The sequence below is a fragment of the Arachis ipaensis genome, chromosome B9 (assembly GCF_059453495.1).
Source record: "Arachis ipaensis isolate K30076 ecotype BB chromosome B9, ASM5945349v1, whole genome shotgun sequence".
Taxonomy (NCBI): domain Eukaryota; kingdom Viridiplantae; phylum Streptophyta; class Magnoliopsida; order Fabales; family Fabaceae; genus Arachis; species Arachis ipaensis.
Window position 1 is genome coordinate 146,163,191 of NC_142444.1, and position 18,357 is coordinate 146,181,547.

Consider the following 18,357-nt stretch of genomic DNA (forward strand, 5'->3'; position numbering starts at 1 on the left):
TATTAACAAACATATTCTGTAATTTTATATTATAGCAATAAACATGTTCTATAATTTTTATTGTGTTGATGATTTATTGATTGTTTTTTATTGTATTGATGAGAGTTGTTTTATAATTTATTTATTATTTTATTTTAAAATGGTTTTTTTGGTTGAACTACGGTTGGACCAATAAATTAATGAATCAGTGAGTAGAGCGGTTCGATGATCGGTCCAGTTTTCAAAACCTTGGTAAATACAATAAACATGTAAAATCAATAGAAATAATCCAAACATGTTAAAAACCAAACACATTAAAAACTAAACACATTAAAATTAAAATATATTAAAAGATATAATATTTTAAATTTTTATTTTTTTATTTAATTATTACATGGTCGGATCTACGGGTTGATTCAGGTTCTATACCTCCAGAATCGTTATTCAAACCAATTATTAGAGAGTGTCATTGCTTTGGTTCGAATTAGACTCGATTACCGGTTAATTTCAGAACAATTTAATTAATTCGGTTCGAATTCGAACGGGTAATCGAGTACCCGATATCCGTATTCACCCCTATTTTTTTGGGATTTGGATCCTCTAAAGTTTGAATTTCACTTTAGAGAGTAAAGTATGATCTCTCACTATTGATTTCATAGGTGGGACCAATAATAAATATGAAGGGTTAACCACTAAAAATGCTCCCAAATTATTCAGACGCTGAAAAAAATACCCCCAAATTTTATTATCGACAAAAATGCTTTCAAATAATTTAAAAACACAACAAAAATACCCAACAGTAAATATATATTTTCAAAAAATGCCTTAGAGATTTAATTTTCATGTAATATTTTGCAAGCATGATTATAAAAATGAGATATTATTATTCTTAAAATTTGGTAATTTTTTGTTAAGTATATATTTTTTTTATTATTTTTTTGTTGACAACCAATAATACTCTTAAAAAATCACAAAAAAAATATATACTTAACAAAAAATCACCAAATTTTAAGAATAATAATATCTCATTTTTCTAATCATGTTTGTAAAAAATTGCATTAAAATTCAATCTCTAATATATTTTTTGAGAAATACATATTTAATGTTAGTTTTTTTGCAAGATTATCTAACATTAAATATGTATTTCTCAAAAAATACATTAGAGATTGAATTTTGATATAATTTTTTTCAAGAATGATTATAAAAATGAGATATTATTATCCTTAAATTTTGGAGATTTTTTGTTAAGTATATAATTTTTTATAATTTTTTTTTTGTTAACAACCCATAATACTTTTAAAAAATCACAAAAAAATATATACTTAGTAAAAAATTACCAAATTTTAAGAATAATAATATATCATTTTTTTAATAATTCTTACAAAAAATTATATCAAAATTCAATCTCTAAGATATTTTTTGAAAATATATATTTACCGTTAGGCATTTTTGTTGCGTTTTTAAATTATTTAAGGGCATTTTTGTCGATAATAAAATTCGGGTGTATTTTTGTCAGGATTTGAATAATTCGAGAGCATTTTTAGTGGTTAACCCTAAATATGAAAGAGAAACTATTCAAAGGGAGAAGATTACAATTTACTCTCTAAAGTAAAATTCAAACTTTAGAGGATCCAAATCCATTTTTTTTGTCATACTAAATTGCATGCTCATGCACAATCTAATTATCAGAATCAGTTCATCACATTCATGTGAATTATTTTTGTTGATGTGATGTTATGTAATTAAATATCGATAATTATTTTATAGTATATTAAAATTAAATTATATTACAACTAAGATGTTTGAATAAAAAATATAAATTAAATGTAATTTTTTTATATATTAAATAAAAGTATTAAATATTTATATTTATATTTTTTCAATTAATGTATTTAAATATTCTTTGACTAAATTAAGTTAGGTTAATTTAATAATTTTTTTTTTTGAAAGAGAAAGCTCAACATCGAAATGGAGCAAACAAGACAAGGAAAGCTAACAAATAAGTAACTCCTAAGTCATCTCCGACATAGCCATCAACAACCTGAGTTACTGACCACACCATTCCCTAGCATATAAAAATGTTTGAGTCACACAATCTCCAACTCCTGTTGTCTTATTCTGAAAAATGTCATCATTCCTTCATAGCCAGATGTTCCATATAACTGAAAAAAACCCAACCATCCAACTCCTGCGCAAGTCTTTTCACAACGGCGTCAATCTCCAACTCTCAAAGTGGTCTTTCAATGTACCAGGTGCAGCCCACTTCTGTCCAAATTCTGAGATCCATGCACACCATACATTCCAAGAGAACTCGCAAGTAACAAATAAGTGTTGTAAGTTTTCTGCTTCTTTGTTACACAAGACGCACAGATTATCATTCAGTTGTAGAATTTCCAGCCTACATAACCCATCCTTTGTATTGACACGGCCTACCAAAACAAACCAAGTAAACAGCTCTACTCGAGGTGGGACTAGTCCTTTCCAAATTTTCTTTGCAAATTTATAGCTTAGAAGCTCCTCGTCTAAAGTCTCTTCCTGCATAACCTGCACAAATGAGTTAGTAGAATAAACGCCTTCCTTATTGAATTTTCACACCACTCTATCTTGCACTTCTGCTATCAATCTAACAGATTGCAAGACTTGAAGCAGCTGGTCTAAGGTTTTTGTTTCCCATACACGTAGTTCCCTTCTCCATTGAAAGTGTCAAACCCACTCTATCCCATCCCAGAACCCACAGTCCCCAATCACTGATCCTTTTTGGTTTGAAATCAAGAAGAGTCTCGGAAAGGAGTTTTTCAACTTTTCCACCTGAAGCCACGTATCCTCCCAAAATCTGGTGGATCTACCATCCCCTAGGTAGCGTTTGTTTGTAGAGACACGACAGAACAGGACACTGAGACAAAGACAATAGGACAGAGACATTAAAAATTATGTTTTGTGTATCGTGTTTGAATACGATGGATAGGACATTAATGTAATGTCCAGTATTATGTTTGGATACACATGGACAGGACTAAAATATTATATAAAATGACTAAAATAGTCATGTGATTCCAAATTTTTGAGTATAAACTAATTTAATAAATAATAAGAGTACGTAGGAGTACAGACAGTGGGAACTTGAAAAAAATATTTGAAGCAGTCAAAAATTTTAATAAAAAATTATATAATAATATTTATATTAAAATAAAATTTATAAATATAATTATTTTTTTTAAATTTATTATTAATATGTAGGAATACATATAGTTAATATTAACAAAAAAAATCTGAGTTTGATTAATAAAAAATTTCATTTAGGTTAATAAGCCAAATTAATTTTAAATACAAAATCAGTTTTAAAAAAAGAATCCATTTTTAAATGGAAAAAAATTAATTTTTGCACATAAAAATCTATTTTTATTTAGAAAATTATTTTTTTTATCTAAAATTTTATTTTTCTTTCAAAAAATTATTTTTTTTAAATTATATAAAATCAATTATAATTTATAAATTATTTTTTAACATTTTAAAATATCAATTTTACTTTTATAATATTTATCTTTTAAAAGTCTCCAGACTAATTATTTTTGTTATTATTTTTATTACAAATCAAATAATATAATATAAAGTTAAAATGATGTTGAAGTAAGAATGATAAGAAAAAAGAAATTATTCAGTCCAATAAAAATTTTTATAAAAAAGAGAGAGTACCTGAGAAAAAAAGAGAAAGAAAAAGAACGTAGAGATAGAAAAAGAGCATGGAGTAAAAAAAAAGTACTTTCTAAGAACAACGCAAAATAGAAAAAATAAGAAGGGGTAACAGTGGAATAATAAAAAATAGCACCATGGACAAAAAAGAAAAAAAATTCATAAAAACGTCCGTGTCTCTCTTCCAAATCCGTGTCCATCATTGTCCTCCGTAAAAGAGTGGACACAAAAGGATTAAAAACTGTCCCGGAGACAATATGTTCAGTGTCCATGTCTTTGCTTCCAAACGCTTTTTAAGAATGTGCTGTCCATGTCTCCGTGTCGTGTCTCCAAAAACAAACGCTACCCTACTTCTATTGCAAGTCCATCAATCAACTTCATGTTGCTCCTTGATACCTCACTAGTAAGGCCGCCTCCTGACAACCCAACAGGTGACACATTCGGGTAACTCACTCCTGTCTACAATTCACTGGTATCAAGTTAGACTTCTCAAAGTTAATGCTTAAACCAGACATCATTTCAATAATTAGTTTACTAATATAATTAAGTAAGTATTAGAATTTAAGAAATACTATAAGAAGTGAAAAAAAAAACTTAACTAAATTCTAAAAATTAATGTTAGATTAGAATTTACATAAAAATAAAAATAATTAAATGGGTCTTCATAGTTGACCATTAATCTATTATTACTCCAGAAACTGCAAAATATATATTTACTATCATGATGGCAAAATATTTAATATGAAGTTGACTTATTTAATTTTATATGAATGTTCTATTGGAAAACACCAAGATAAAATGGAATAATAAAATTAATAATAACAATGGTTGAATTCAATTTGCAGCGAACTATCATTTTAAATTTTTTAATTGAAAACAAAAACATTCAAATTTCATAAAACATTAAAAAATTAAAAGAACAAAATTAGGGAAGAACACAGCACTCAATCGCCAAATCCAATCCAAAATCAAGTACAGAAAAGAAAATCAACCTAAAAACCTCACATCTTGTGCATCCAAAAATTAAAATCCCGGAACTGAGTTTCCCCAAAAGGAGACATTCTTCTTCTTCTTCATCTTCTTGCCATTTGATTATATTATTATGAGACCCAAAAGGTTCCTATCTCTGCCAGTGTTGGCAGTATTGTTGTTGATGATGTTTGTGTATTACACAACAATCTTCGTCTTCATTGATGGCTCCTTTGATCTTCAGAGCTCCAATGGAACCTTCAATGCCGCCATATTCACTATTTTAGCCTCATTCTCCGTCTTCTCTTTCTTTGTATGCGTTCTCTCAGACCCTGGTCACGTCCCTTCCTCCTATGTACCCGATGTTGAAGGCCAGGGTTCCGCCAAAGATGTAAGCTTTTTCAGTTTTTTGTAATACCCATTTTCCCAATTTGCTCAATTTCCAATTGGGGTTTCACTTAATTGCTTTTCTCTCTGTTTGGTTTCTGCCCTTTTCTGTAATGTGCTTATAGCTGCATGGATTTTGTTCTTAATTGCATATCCTTTATGTAAATCAAGTAGGACTCAGTTAATTCTTATATTGCGAATTGATCAATGCTACTAGTGTTTCAAATTAGCCATTATGATTAGCAAACAGTTTCAGTGCTTAAATTACAGCTGTTTTCAGTCATATCTAGATTTATGTGATTAGATTCTGTGGTATTTTCCCCATTCCATTGATCAATGCATTATCAGAAGTTGCTGGTTCATTTGTATAGAGCAAGTTGTTGATATTGTTAGCTTAGCTCTTAAGTGTATTGGTTTCTTATTATCTGTTACCGAGTCCCTTAACAAATGCTGCAGAATGCAGAGCGGAAAAAATGTGACAAGTGCTACGGATACAAGCCTCCAAGGACTCATCATTGTCGAGTCTGCAAAAAATGTGTTCTGAAAATGGTAGGTTGGTTGATTATTGGTAATAGACGTAAATTTGATCTTCCGTTTTGCATTTGCAGGAATGAAATTAAGTTTAACTCTTACCTTAGTTTTGTTGCCAAATTCGATGTAGGATCATCACTGCTTGTGGATAAATAACTGTGTTGGTTATTGGAATTACAAGGCTTTCTTTGTTTTTACATCATATGCTACCTTGGCGAGTATTCATTCCATGGTATGTTTTTGCCTTGGCATCTACTTGTTTTTGCAACAGACGGGATATCGGTTGACATAGGCTTTTGCAATGTGCAGATCCTGTTTATATGCTCTGTATTTCTGATGGATATAGGGAGCTCTTCTAAAATGTTTTATGTAAGTTGAATGCAATAGTTTGCAGATATTCCGATATATATATCCCTTTTTTTCCCCTTTATCGCTTTGGTTGTTGTTGAGAGTATTTCAAACTAAGAGATGTGAATTCTTGGGCTTTATTCCGGTTTGTATAATTAGTTTCCCTTTTTTTTTTTTGGGGTATGGACATTATTTTCCGAATAATTTGAAATATTCTCAATCCTCTGGGCCTACTTTATAACAAGCTAGGAACCTTTACATACTGTTACTTACACACCAAACTAGTATAGTATTGGGTTTATGCAATCAAAGTTGGTCATGACTCATGATAATCGCTTGTGTTTGTTACTGGCAGCCAGTCTGGATATCTGTTGCTTGTGTCGCTTGTGTCACTCTTTATGTTTTTTTCAGTAGAAACTGTGGTGTTTGTAGTGAGGTAAACCATTTCCTACTCTGTTAATGCTCCTCCAAGATCAAGACTCAAGATACCTGTTCATTAGGTTGTTTTTCATTGCCATCACCATTGTCATGAGCAGAAAACTATCAATTTCAACATGTCGAAACAGTCTCATAAGGGATTTTGGTTGCTTTATGTATCTGTAACTGATTGTTTTGTAATCCCTCAAAGAGAATATGCTTTGGCTATCTTTGGCATTGGTCTGCTACTACTTTTTGCTCTGTCTACACAGTTTCATCCCACATAACCCAGCCATTGGTTTTCTCTTTTAATTTTATTTATGTTTATATTTAGAGTTAAAGAGAATAATAGGGGTTTTATTTCTTAGAATATTAACATGGTTTTCTTGCGAAAACATTCCAAAAAGTTGACTGACTCTTTATTATTTTCTTTAATACTATATTTCTTTTAATTATATTGTGAATTAACATTAAGACTTGTGAATGGTGTTTAGGTTATGTACGGGACAATGGCAATCGGGTTGACCACAACCCTGTTGACTCTTTTTGGATGGCATGTGTACCTCACCCTTCATAATATGACAACAATAGAGGTAGGTTTTTAGAAGATATTCAATTAAGAATAATTCCATTCTCTTTTTAATCTCTCTCAATTTATCTGGTTTGGCGCATTTGCCAGTATTACGAAGGAAAACGTGCAAAATGGCTAGCTATGAAATCTGGGCAGAGCTACCGGCATCCATTCAACATCAGCCCATACAAAAACATCACTTCGGTCTCTTTCGCAACCCTTAACTATTTGCATCATAATTGATTTGCATGTATGCATCGATGGTTCGGCGATACTTACTGAACATTTTTTCCCTTGATCAGGTTTTAGGTCCAAACATTCTGAAGTGGTTATGTCCCACCGCGGTAAGCCATCTGAAAGAGGGAGTTAGCTTCCCCACATTGCGGGATAGTTCTTAAACCTTTCTGATGTGACCATTCGGCCTTGTCCGAATCACAATTGACATGAGGAACAAAGACCTTCCCCAAAATCTGATGATACACATACAAAAATGATTCTTTAAGCAAGCTTTCAAAAGTAAGCTTACACGATACATTAAATAGATATCCTTAGCAAAAATGATTGAATGCTAGTCATTTTACCATTTAGGCTCCATAATAGATTGTTAAAACAAAGATAAGGATAGAAGAAAGAGTGTATTCCTTTGTTAGATTGAACTATAATGCAGAAATGTGTATTTGTCTCTATAAATATGTTACATTTTAATTTTAGACCCTGTAAAATTGTTAGCTAGTTTTTTAGAAGTGATTAAATTTAAGTTAAATTATTCTGTAAGTACATATAGTTTCACTAAATTTACAATTAGGTATGTATAACTTTTTCCTCTTCAATTGAGTCCCCAAACATTTTAATATTTTTTAATTAGGTCAATTAGGTCCCTATTGACAGTAGACGTAACAAACATTGACAAGTTGTGAATTTACAATTATACCCATCCCATTCACTTTAGATAACCCTCGTACTTGTCTGAACCTAATCCCCTTAACCTTTCTCCTCTTCTCTTCTTCTATTTGCTTCTGAAATGTTGTTAATTTGCATGGATCCAAGCCAACTTTCGTCAAGAATCTCGAATTCAAGGAGCCTCAACATGTGCACTCCACTTCTACTTCATCACACATTCACACTTCCATAGTTCCATGGTTACACCCTCAGTTCTATGATGGCGCTGTATTTGTCGTCGTCTACCTCAACAACTGTTAAATTCAATGTTTCAATTTTTATTCCTTTAGTTCAAAGAACTGAATTTTTTCTTATTTTTTCAGTTTTTAATTTAGGGTTCTTTGTTTGGAGTTTTGGGAACATCAAATTTTGACATATTTGATTACAAAGTTCAAATCTTTTTTCAATTGGGTATCAGAAAAAGAAAAAAAAATTGGCATGGAAATGATGGTTATAGTAAAAGGTTTGAGCTGGAAGAAGAAACATTGGATGGTAACGGCAATGGTTTTGAAGCAAAAGGGCAATTAGGTCAATGAATGAATTAAGCTATGAAACTGAAGAAGACCCCTGTTCCTTGCAAAGCTATTGCACTGTGACACTGCGCAACTTCTTCTAAATCAAAACTCAAAAGAGGGTTGTAAGAAAAAGGCGTGGGTTGCATTCTAGTATGGATTGACACCCTAGATTTCTCCCAACACTGTTGTTGATTGTCTTTTTGTTTTCAATACACTGTCTAATGCTTCCAATGTAACTTCCAGCATTGATTAAAAGCCTTCATTCTGATCCTTGCCACAATTCCTCTTGGGTTTGAAATTTAAGGTTTCAAATTGCTGTTGCAAAAATAGTTGTTGCGATTGTAGGCTCATTAGAACAATTGGGGCAGTTAAAAAGGGGTTAAATTACTCTGTTGAGAGAGAGAGAGGTAACAAAATAGCATGATTTATTTTGCAGGTATAAAGGACTATTTTGTCATTATGAAAAAAGAGGCGGAGTCACATTTACACATTTAGTAATTATTTATGGTATCTTTAGTTTGAAAATAGAATATTCTATTATTCCAAATGGTTTATGTCTTTCTGGGACTAATTAAAATAAAAAATATAAAAATTTAATTATAAATTTGATAAAATTATAGAGACTAACATAGATTAAATTTTAAATTTAGTACTTAATCTTGTCAATGGCAGAGTATACAAATGTGCAAAACATAATTATGATACTAACCTCTTCTTGGAAGATGTTAATGCAGATATCAAATTGAAATGGATCAATGTATCTGTAAACAAGATACATGGGGTCAATGGCGTCGTTTGAAGATGTTAATGGTAGAGTATATACAAATGTGCAAAACATAATTATGATCAATGCATATGGCGGGATAAGTCGCTGTTGTAGTATTTATTTTATGGTAGAGATTTACATGCACGAATCTTTATGTAAAATTAATAATTAAAAATTATTAAATAATAATTTAATTAAATATATCAAATAATCTAACTGTTTTTGATTAATATCTTTATATAAAATAACTGTATCTTAGTTTTTACTCTATTTTTTATCTTTCAATTTCACTAGTACATTGTAGTTTTACCCAAACCAAACCAATAGAAATCCTTATTAAGCATATGAAAATCATGTGACTATAGTCAATAATTATTATTGTCTTAGAAAAAAATGTAATGATTCTCATAGAATGTTAGAGAAATATGATAACTTATTTAAAAGAAAGGTCTTTGTTATGATACCTAATAGATATTGTTTAATTATATATTAAAATAGATTAAATAATTACTTTTAAATTTAAAAGTATAAAAATTAAAAAATTTTAAATATTTTAAAATTGTTATAAAAAATAATTTAAACAAAAATTAAATACCAAACAAAAAATACCATAAAATTAGTCTTGAAAAAAAGTGAAGTGGAGTCAGGTATTATTTTTCCTGGCTTGAAATTAAAACAGGTAGGTCATGGATTTAGAAGTGAAATTAATAATGGGAGACATAATGATTACATAATAGAAATATTATTATTATTATTCGATTATAGTCCTTTTTTTTTCTTTTTCAAAAGTTGTCTCAAATTCTTTAGCCTAATTTTGTTTATTATAATTTATAAATATATTTAAGGGATTAAATGTTCAGCCATGGAAATTTCAATATCCTAATTTTGTCTCACAAAACTATTATTTATCCATTTTCAGTATCCTTTTAATTAATTGTTTTTAAAATGGTAAACATAACGAAATTTTACACATGAATTTTTTTAATATATATATATATGGTATAAATGATCATTCAAAATAGCTAATATAATTAAATAATTGTTTGAAACATTTTTAATGTAGAATTATAAATTTAAATATCATTATCAAAAAAGGAAAAGAAAAAAAGGGATTAAGAACTCCTTGTTAAGAAAAAGGGTCCATGAAAGCTCAATCAACTTATTTTCAAATCCTTCAAAGATGTAAATTAAGCAATTTTCTAGAAGTACCAATTCATCAAAAATTGATTACAAGCTATATATTCACGGAATATATATTAGGAACTTTGCTTTCAAATCTGACAGATGTATGTGATTCTAGTTTTCTAAATAAATGAGATAAGGATAAAGATGATGGTGCTGGAGCATTGTGTGTATAATTAATTAAGTAGTTCTTTCATTCTCTTGTTTAGGTTGTTTCTAAAAGTAGTTGCCATCAGTAGTATTCAATGAGTTACACAAGAAAAACGCTTGTTAATGCGATGTCATAATCATTTGGCAAAAACGCATAATTTATAGGTGAAGGTACACACATATATATGTTCTATATATTTAGTGTAAACATTTAAATTAAAATAATCAGAATTTACAAAAGATCTATTTTCATATATTTTATATATATACTTCTATATAAATTATACTTAGATAATCCAAAATGAAGACATTTATTTTCTTTTTTCGAAAATTTGAGCTAAATAAGTGACATAAATTTAGTGGCAGATTCAGAAATATTATAAAGAGGTGGTCGAAAACAAAAAATTAAAAGTACCATATTAGAATTAAAAGCTTTAATAAAAAAATAATTATATATTTTAATATTATTTTAAACTAAAATTAATTTTAAAAAAATCATTTATATCAAAGTTTTTTTTTTCATAAAATTCTAATTTTTATCCATATTATTAAAGATATAACATAAATCATATAAATTTGTTTCTTTAATACTTTTAATATATATATTTAAAATAAATTAATGAATATAATATATAAGATATATTCATATTAATAAATAATTCACTTAATATATTTTGATTTTAATATTATAAAAAATAAAATTTAATCTAATTTATTTTTATGTATATATTTTTTTATTACATTCAATTAAGAATTATTATAAAAATTAAAATATTTTTATATAATAATAGATAGAAAAACTACAAAAAATAAAAAAAAAATTGAAAGAATAAAAAAAAGTAAATTTAAAATGCAGGAAATGAGATTTGAACTCATGTATTGGAATTGGAATATAAAATGCTTCTCTTTAACTATTAATCTAAAAGGTATGTTATTAAAAATTGTACATATTATATTAAATATATTTTAAATTTTAAAACTTTAGGAGGGCCATGGCCCATGTAGGTCCTCCCTAAATCTGCCTCTACATAGATTTAGTCATGAATCATGCAAAAAAAAAAAAAAAAAAAAGATAGAGTAATATAGTCTATGTGAATAATTTTTTTAAAATTAGAATTGGGATTTAAATTCACAACATCTAAATAAATATAAAAAGACTATATTATTTGAATTATAATTCATTGACAATTTATATAAATAATTGCTTATCAATGCAAATATAATAAACAGTATATAGGAGCTTGCATAATTGAATGAATCATGTGCTCACAGTACGTAGTGGAAAAAGTTTAATCTGTTTGATGATACTATGGATTATTTAGTGGATCAATACATCATACTCCATGATAAGTGAAAAATAAGTTTATGTAATTATCATACTTTGCTAATAAATTAAAGCAATCGATTATTGTGGATACCGCAATCATGTTTGTAAAATAAACAATTAATTAATATTGGTGTCAACAAAAAGTGAAGAGCTGAACTCGCTGATTATTAGTATACTTCAAAATGATAACGAACATTCTGGAATTAGTATAACTCTTTTGGTTTAATTTACAAATCAAAAGAAAATGAGAATTAAAATTCTCAAAAGAATTTAAATTATTTATTTTTAGTTATTTCAAAACAAAAAAAAATTTAATTTTTGAATGAATTTTAATTCCTAATATTTCAAACAAATTCTAAAAACAAAATCAAATACATTTTAAATCTTTACCATATGTTTTAATGTGACATAGAAATGATAGAATACCTGAAATCCATGTTGATACCGACGGTTTACTTAGTTGGCAACCCAAAAGTGTTAGGGTCGGAACTTGAAATAAAATTTTGGGGGGCAAATAAAAAATAATTGTCAAAATATTTTTAATATACCCCATTTAAGATAAGCTCGTCTAATCTCATCTCTCTGGTTTGGGTGATATTGTCAAATTTAAAGCCGTTTTTCAAGATCTCGTTCCAAAAAGTTAAGATTAAAGTCATCAGATGTAACTTTTTGAACTTTTGAAGGTTATATCTCACTTTCTTCGTGATTCATTAAAGTAGAAGAACTATCTACAGGTGTTGATATTGTAAAAGTTATATGTTCTCCTTCTTAAATATTAGCATTCCTCTTAAAAAATGTATCAATTCTTTGATTTTTCATTATTATTTTATATAAAAATTTAAATATATATCCTGTAAAATATGTAAAGAAGAAGTTAGAAGGACAAAAATTAAAATTTATAATATTTATTGAATATTTTATTATCTTTTATCATATAAAAAATTAAATTAAATAAATAGTAAAATATAAAATAATATTAAATTAAATAAATAAAAAATATCTAATTTTTTATATTTGAACTTAAAGATAGAGAGATTGTTGTTTATTGAACTTATTAGATACTTTAAGTCATAGTAAAGTATTTAAGTCAATTGAACTATTTTTTATCTTTTAAAAAAGTACTACTAAATTTTTTATAAAAAGTTTGGAGCCTATAACCCCCTTGCCTGAACTAAGTTCCGTCACTGTTAGGGTTTATACTTTTATCGGAACACAAGTATAAACGACACATCACATGCGTCATGCATCTCTTCCACTTTCCTCCCACCTTCCAATAAATAGTAGTAAGATCTTTTTTTTTAACAGTTTTCTCCTTCCATACACATTTGACCTAGATGACGTTGAGATTGCAGCTCCATTATGCATGGTCTAATTAGGAAAATAAAAAGAGTAAAATATAAAAAAAAAAAATCCAAAACAGCCCCGATAAAAAAAAATACAACTCCATCCTTGACAATTATTTCGAAAGGATAACGAAGTTTATGTGCCAAAAAAAAGTTAATGTTATTTTTTTTGCATAGGGACTAATCTGTCCAAAAAAAAGATGAGAGGCCAAATTGGATTGAAAATCTCGTTGTCCTTTCGAGATAATTGTCAGGACCGAATGGGGTATTCACCCTAAATTTAATAACTCATTCCTATATATAAAGTTTTACTTTGCCAAAAAAAATAAGAGCTTAATAGTCTTTGTAAGTAGTAGAAAATTTTTTCCAAACGGAATTGAATTAGACCTAACCTATTTAATTTCTTATTATACTATTACTTTCAAGTTTAGTAGAAAAGAGAATTCAAATAATTGCTATATATATGGTTTTTGTATATAGTCTACAATACACACATATAAGATCAAATTATAAAATACATAATTTCTTTGTGGAACATATAAATTATAGAAAAGTCTAGGGCAGCAACTTTATTAAATTTTGGCTAGCATGTAACTAGTAAAAGAAAAATGAGTAATCTCATATTATTGGATAAAATTTCACACCATTAAAAATATTAATGACTACTTAATGACTATAAATTACAAAAATTATTGACTCCTAGCACTCTTCAATATAATATATACATATATAGAAGACGAATTTGACAAGTTAATTGTTTTGATTCATAAAAATATCGAATTTTTAAAAAAAAAAGAAAAAAGAAAAAAAAAAAAGAAAGGAACGTGGTCATGTGATTTCAGCATCAAATAATTGTGAGGAGATGTGGCGGGTGGGTGCAGGTCAACAGGAAGCTCTCATCTCATTTTCTGTTCGAAATGATAGATCTTATCTGAATTCAATACATTTAGATATTTTTTAATTTAGATCATTTATCTGAATACTTTAGATACGTACATATACTGGAAACAAATTAAAAGAACCAAAGTCAAGAAAAATAATGTCACTTTATTATATTATTTTTTTTAGATAATGTATCTCACACATGCAAAAAATATGAAGAGAAGTAGTACCACAGAATTTGAGCTGACTCAGCTGATCAAATAATAATGGAGTATATATATATATAAAATTTTTAAAATATCATTATACAAGATAGCTTAGTTGCCGTTATTACAGAAGAAACAATACTCGAGAACTTTTTAGAAAAAATATAGATCTAACTAAAGAAACAATGCTGTTGAGGGTTGACTATCTTAAATTTTAAATTTTTTATAAAAATAAAAAAAATTATAATAAAAAATTAATTTTTCGTATATTTAAAAAACAATGTCTGACATTTTTCTTTTGAGTATTTCTTCTAAGGAAAAGTATTGTATCGGCGAGTCCAAATTCTAGGGTGAGCAGCGGTGGAGTTGGGTCGGATTTTAAGTGAAATTATAATTGAACCAATTAAATTGTAATTGGTTTTGTTTGGTTTGAATTTATATTTTTTTTGTATATGTATCCGAACTAATAAACCAAACTGATTAAGAATAGATTGGTTTGGTTTGGGTAATTAGGTATTCGATGAAATAAAAATTCATAAAAAAAAAACGAAATTTTTATCTTAAAATTTCTGTAAGTATAATAAATATATAACATCAATAGAAATAATCAAAATATGTTAAATACTAAATACATTAAAAATTAAATACATTCAAATTTAAACATAATTAACACTAAAAACATTAAAATCTAAACATATTAAATACTAAATACATTAAAACTCAATCATGTTAAACATCAAACATATTAAATACTAAATACAAAAGTACAATAAAAATAATATTTTAAAAAAAATAATTTTTTAATTAATATATAATCTGAGTCTACAAATTAATTCAAATTTTATACCTTTAAAATTGTTATTCGAATCAACTGCTAAAAAAATTATTGATTTAGTTCCAATTAAACTCGATTACTCATTAATACTAAAACCAATTTAATTAATTTGATTCGAATTTGATCGTACTCGCTATCCCTGCTCAGCCTACCAAATTCCTAGTTGGTGACAACATTTTGATATACCTTGTGCTAGCTATGAATATAAAAAAATACGTATTAATAATAATGCGATGTCATGTGATGGGTTGGATTGTGACAAATTAAAACAAATCCCAACGTTCATCAAGTGATATTTAATTTTAATATTTAAACAAAAAGGATATTGTTGGACACTCTTTATATTTAATTTTAATAATAAAAAAATTTGAGATGAATAAAAATATATACAAAAAATTATAAATATCACATTACATTTTAAAGATTATTTTGTTGCACATCCGCTATCAGTATAATATTTTGGTGAATGCTACCCAACCCTCTCTAAAATAACATGTAAGTTACCCTTCATTATGTTTCACATTGTAATTGGTTCTTATCTTAACTATAGTTGGGTTATTTTATAATTTATTATTTCAGATTTATCAAAGCTCTACTCCCGTTAATTGAAGCACATTCCACTCATTCCAAGCACCGTCGCGTTGGTGACAAGAAGCGCCAACGTCATCGCCATCTACTGCCTTCTCACACAAACTCTCTTTCTTTAGTGCATCATCCCTTAGTCACGTCGTTGAATTCCATCGCCAATAACTTCGTCGTCCTTCCCATTATAGCCAACGTCTCTTTTTGCCATGGATCACTGCTTATCCACATAATTAATGGTTAATTTTGGTTATTAAATTTTTTTATTAAAAAAATATATCTTTATTTAATTACGTGATGGAACATATATTTATATGTAAAATATAATATAATATAATAAAATAAATCTATTCAAAGTATTTAAAAGTATAATTAAAATCATGAACATATAAATATAATAAAAAAATTTGTACTCCAAACAAATAAACATATTTTTTATCATATATATATTATTTAAAAAATAAATATATTATTAAAATTAATAACAGAAATTTAAAATGATAAAATTCAAATTTCTTATCGTATTTTTTATAGTATTTTTATTTTTTATTTATTAGTACTTTATTATTTAATTAATAATTAAACAAATTATTTTTATGAAAAATTATTTTTTGTATTATATTAGAGAAGAGACTAATATAGCAGTTTAAAAAATAAATTATATAAATATTTAAGAGATATATATGAAATACATACCTAAAATAAATAAAACAGATAAAACAGGAGTACTCTTGAAAAATAGAGAATTATTGTTGTCTGTTTTATTTATTTTAAGTATGTATTTCATATTTATCTCTTAAATATCTATCTATATAATTTACTTTTATTTTAAAAATTTTAATATTATCTAGTTTTCATTTAAAAATTATTTTTACATTATTTTTTAAACTGTTATATTGGTTTCTTCTTTAAGATAATACAAAAAATAATTTCTCATGAAAATAATTTATTTAATCATTAATTAAATAATAAAGTACGAATAAATTAAAAATTAAAAGAATAAAAATACTATAAAAAATACTTGTAAGAAAGTTAGATTTTATCATTTTAAACTTGTGTTATTAATTTTAACAATTTATTTTTTAAAAAAATAATTTATGTACGATAAAAAATATATTTTTTCTGATTTTAATTATGCTTTTAAATACTCTAAATAGAGTTATTATATTATATTTTACATATGAATATATGTTCTATCGTGTAATTAAATAAAGATTTATTTTAATAAAAAAATTTAATAACCAAACTAAACATTACTTAGGTATGTATTTCATATCCCTTAAATATTTATACAATTTATTTTTTAAACTGTTATATTAGTCTCTTCTCTAATATAATACAAAAAATAAATTTTTATAAAAATAATTTATTTAATTATTAATTAAATAATAAAGTACTAATAAATTAAAAATTTAAAAAATAAAAATACTATAAAAAAATACGGTAAAAAAGTTGAATTTTATCATTTTAAATTTCTGTTATTAATTTTAATAATATATGTATGATAAAAAAATATGTTTATTTGTTTGGAGTACAAATTTTATTATTATATTTATATGTTCATGATTTTAATTATACTTTTAAATACTTTGAATATATTTATTTTATTATATTATATTTTACATATAAATATATGTTTCATTACGTAATTAAATAAAGATATTTTTTTTAATAAAAAAATTTAATAACCAAATTAACCATTAATTATGTGGGTAATAAGTGATCCATGGCAAAGAGAGGCGCTAGCTATACTGGGAAGAGAGGTTGTGTGGGAGGGCAGTAGATGGTGATGACGTTGGCGCTTTTTGTCCCAACTATGGTTAAGATAAGGACCAATTACAATGTGACACATAATAAATGGTAACTTACATGTTATTTTAGAGGGGGTTGGGTAGCATTCACCTAATATTTTTATCCATCAAAATCAATTTTTGGAGTATATTTTTAATATTTATAAATTTTAATGTGTATTTTTGTTCATAATAAACTCTTTTATATGTATTTTTATTTATTTACTCTAAAAGAAATAATAGAGCATATATATTATGTCTGTGTGCGCGCGTCACTCTGTGTGTGTATTTATATCAATATGAAATTAGAGTATCATAGGAGTATTAATTAATGTATTTGATGGAGAAAGTATATATATATATACAAACAAAAAAAAATTATTATTACACAAATACAATTCAATTAATAATAATGAACCTTGTACTACATGGCAAGGAAAAAGAAGAGTATTATTGGATAGGTTGACAAAATGGGACCTACAGTGATATGAGGGTTTCTTATGAAACAATGCATAAAAATTACGCTGATCTGCCAAGTTACACTAAGCGGGAAGTGCATGTCTTTATATGCAAAGTTGGTGTTGATTATTCATGATGATGAGGTCTATTATAAATTAATTGATAACTATTATTCCTCACAAGACGAGATAAGTATTAGTATGTATATATATATATATCTTAATTCTACAAATATATAATAAGAGGAGTGTTAAAATGTCAACAAATTTTATGATTTATAGTTATTAATTAGTTATCATCAATATTTTAGTCATTAATTAGTTATTATCAATATTTTTAATGATGTAAAATTATATCTAATAATATAAAATTATTCATTTTTCTTTTAATAGTTAAATACTGATCAAATTTTAATAAAAATACTGTTCTCTAGACTTTCTTTATAAATGTGTTCCTATAGCATCATGATTAATAATGAATTCTAATTAT

At 26.6% G+C, this 18,357-nt stretch overlaps 1 protein-coding gene across 1 annotated transcript; it reads left to right on the top strand.

Moving 5' to 3' along the window:
* The first annotated feature begins 4,553 nt into the window (after nucleotides 1–4,553).
* LOC107619540 (DHHC-type zinc finger family protein) lies at nucleotides 4,554–7,745 on the top strand. Its single transcript, XM_016321829.3, has 7 exons — nucleotides 4,554–5,029; nucleotides 5,482–5,574; nucleotides 5,687–5,788; nucleotides 5,866–5,925; nucleotides 6,816–6,914; nucleotides 7,001–7,096; nucleotides 7,195–7,745. Exons 1-7 carry the CDS (start codon nucleotides 4,772–4,774, stop codon nucleotides 7,288–7,290), a joined length of 804 nt encoding a protein of 267 aa, XP_016177315.1. The 5' UTR covers nucleotides 4,554–4,771; the 3' UTR covers nucleotides 7,291–7,745.
* The last annotated feature ends 10,612 nt before the right edge of the window (nucleotides 7,746–18,357 follow it).

What these genes read in the sequence shown, in the direction of transcription:
- LOC107619540 (XM_016321829.3), top strand. Translation starts at nt 4,772, where the DNA reads ATGAGACCCAAAAGGTTCCTATCTCTGCCAGTGTTGGCAGTATTGTTG. An exon ending in AAAAATGTGTTCTGAAAATG is followed by an intron (nt 5,575 to 5,686) that starts GTAGGTTGGTTG and finishes AATTCGATGTAG; the next exon opens with GATCATCACTGCTTGTGGAT. An exon ending in ATAATATGACAACAATAGAG is followed by an intron (nt 6,915 to 7,000) that starts GTAGGTTTTTAG and finishes CGCATTTGCCAG; the next exon opens with TATTACGAAGGAAAACGTGC.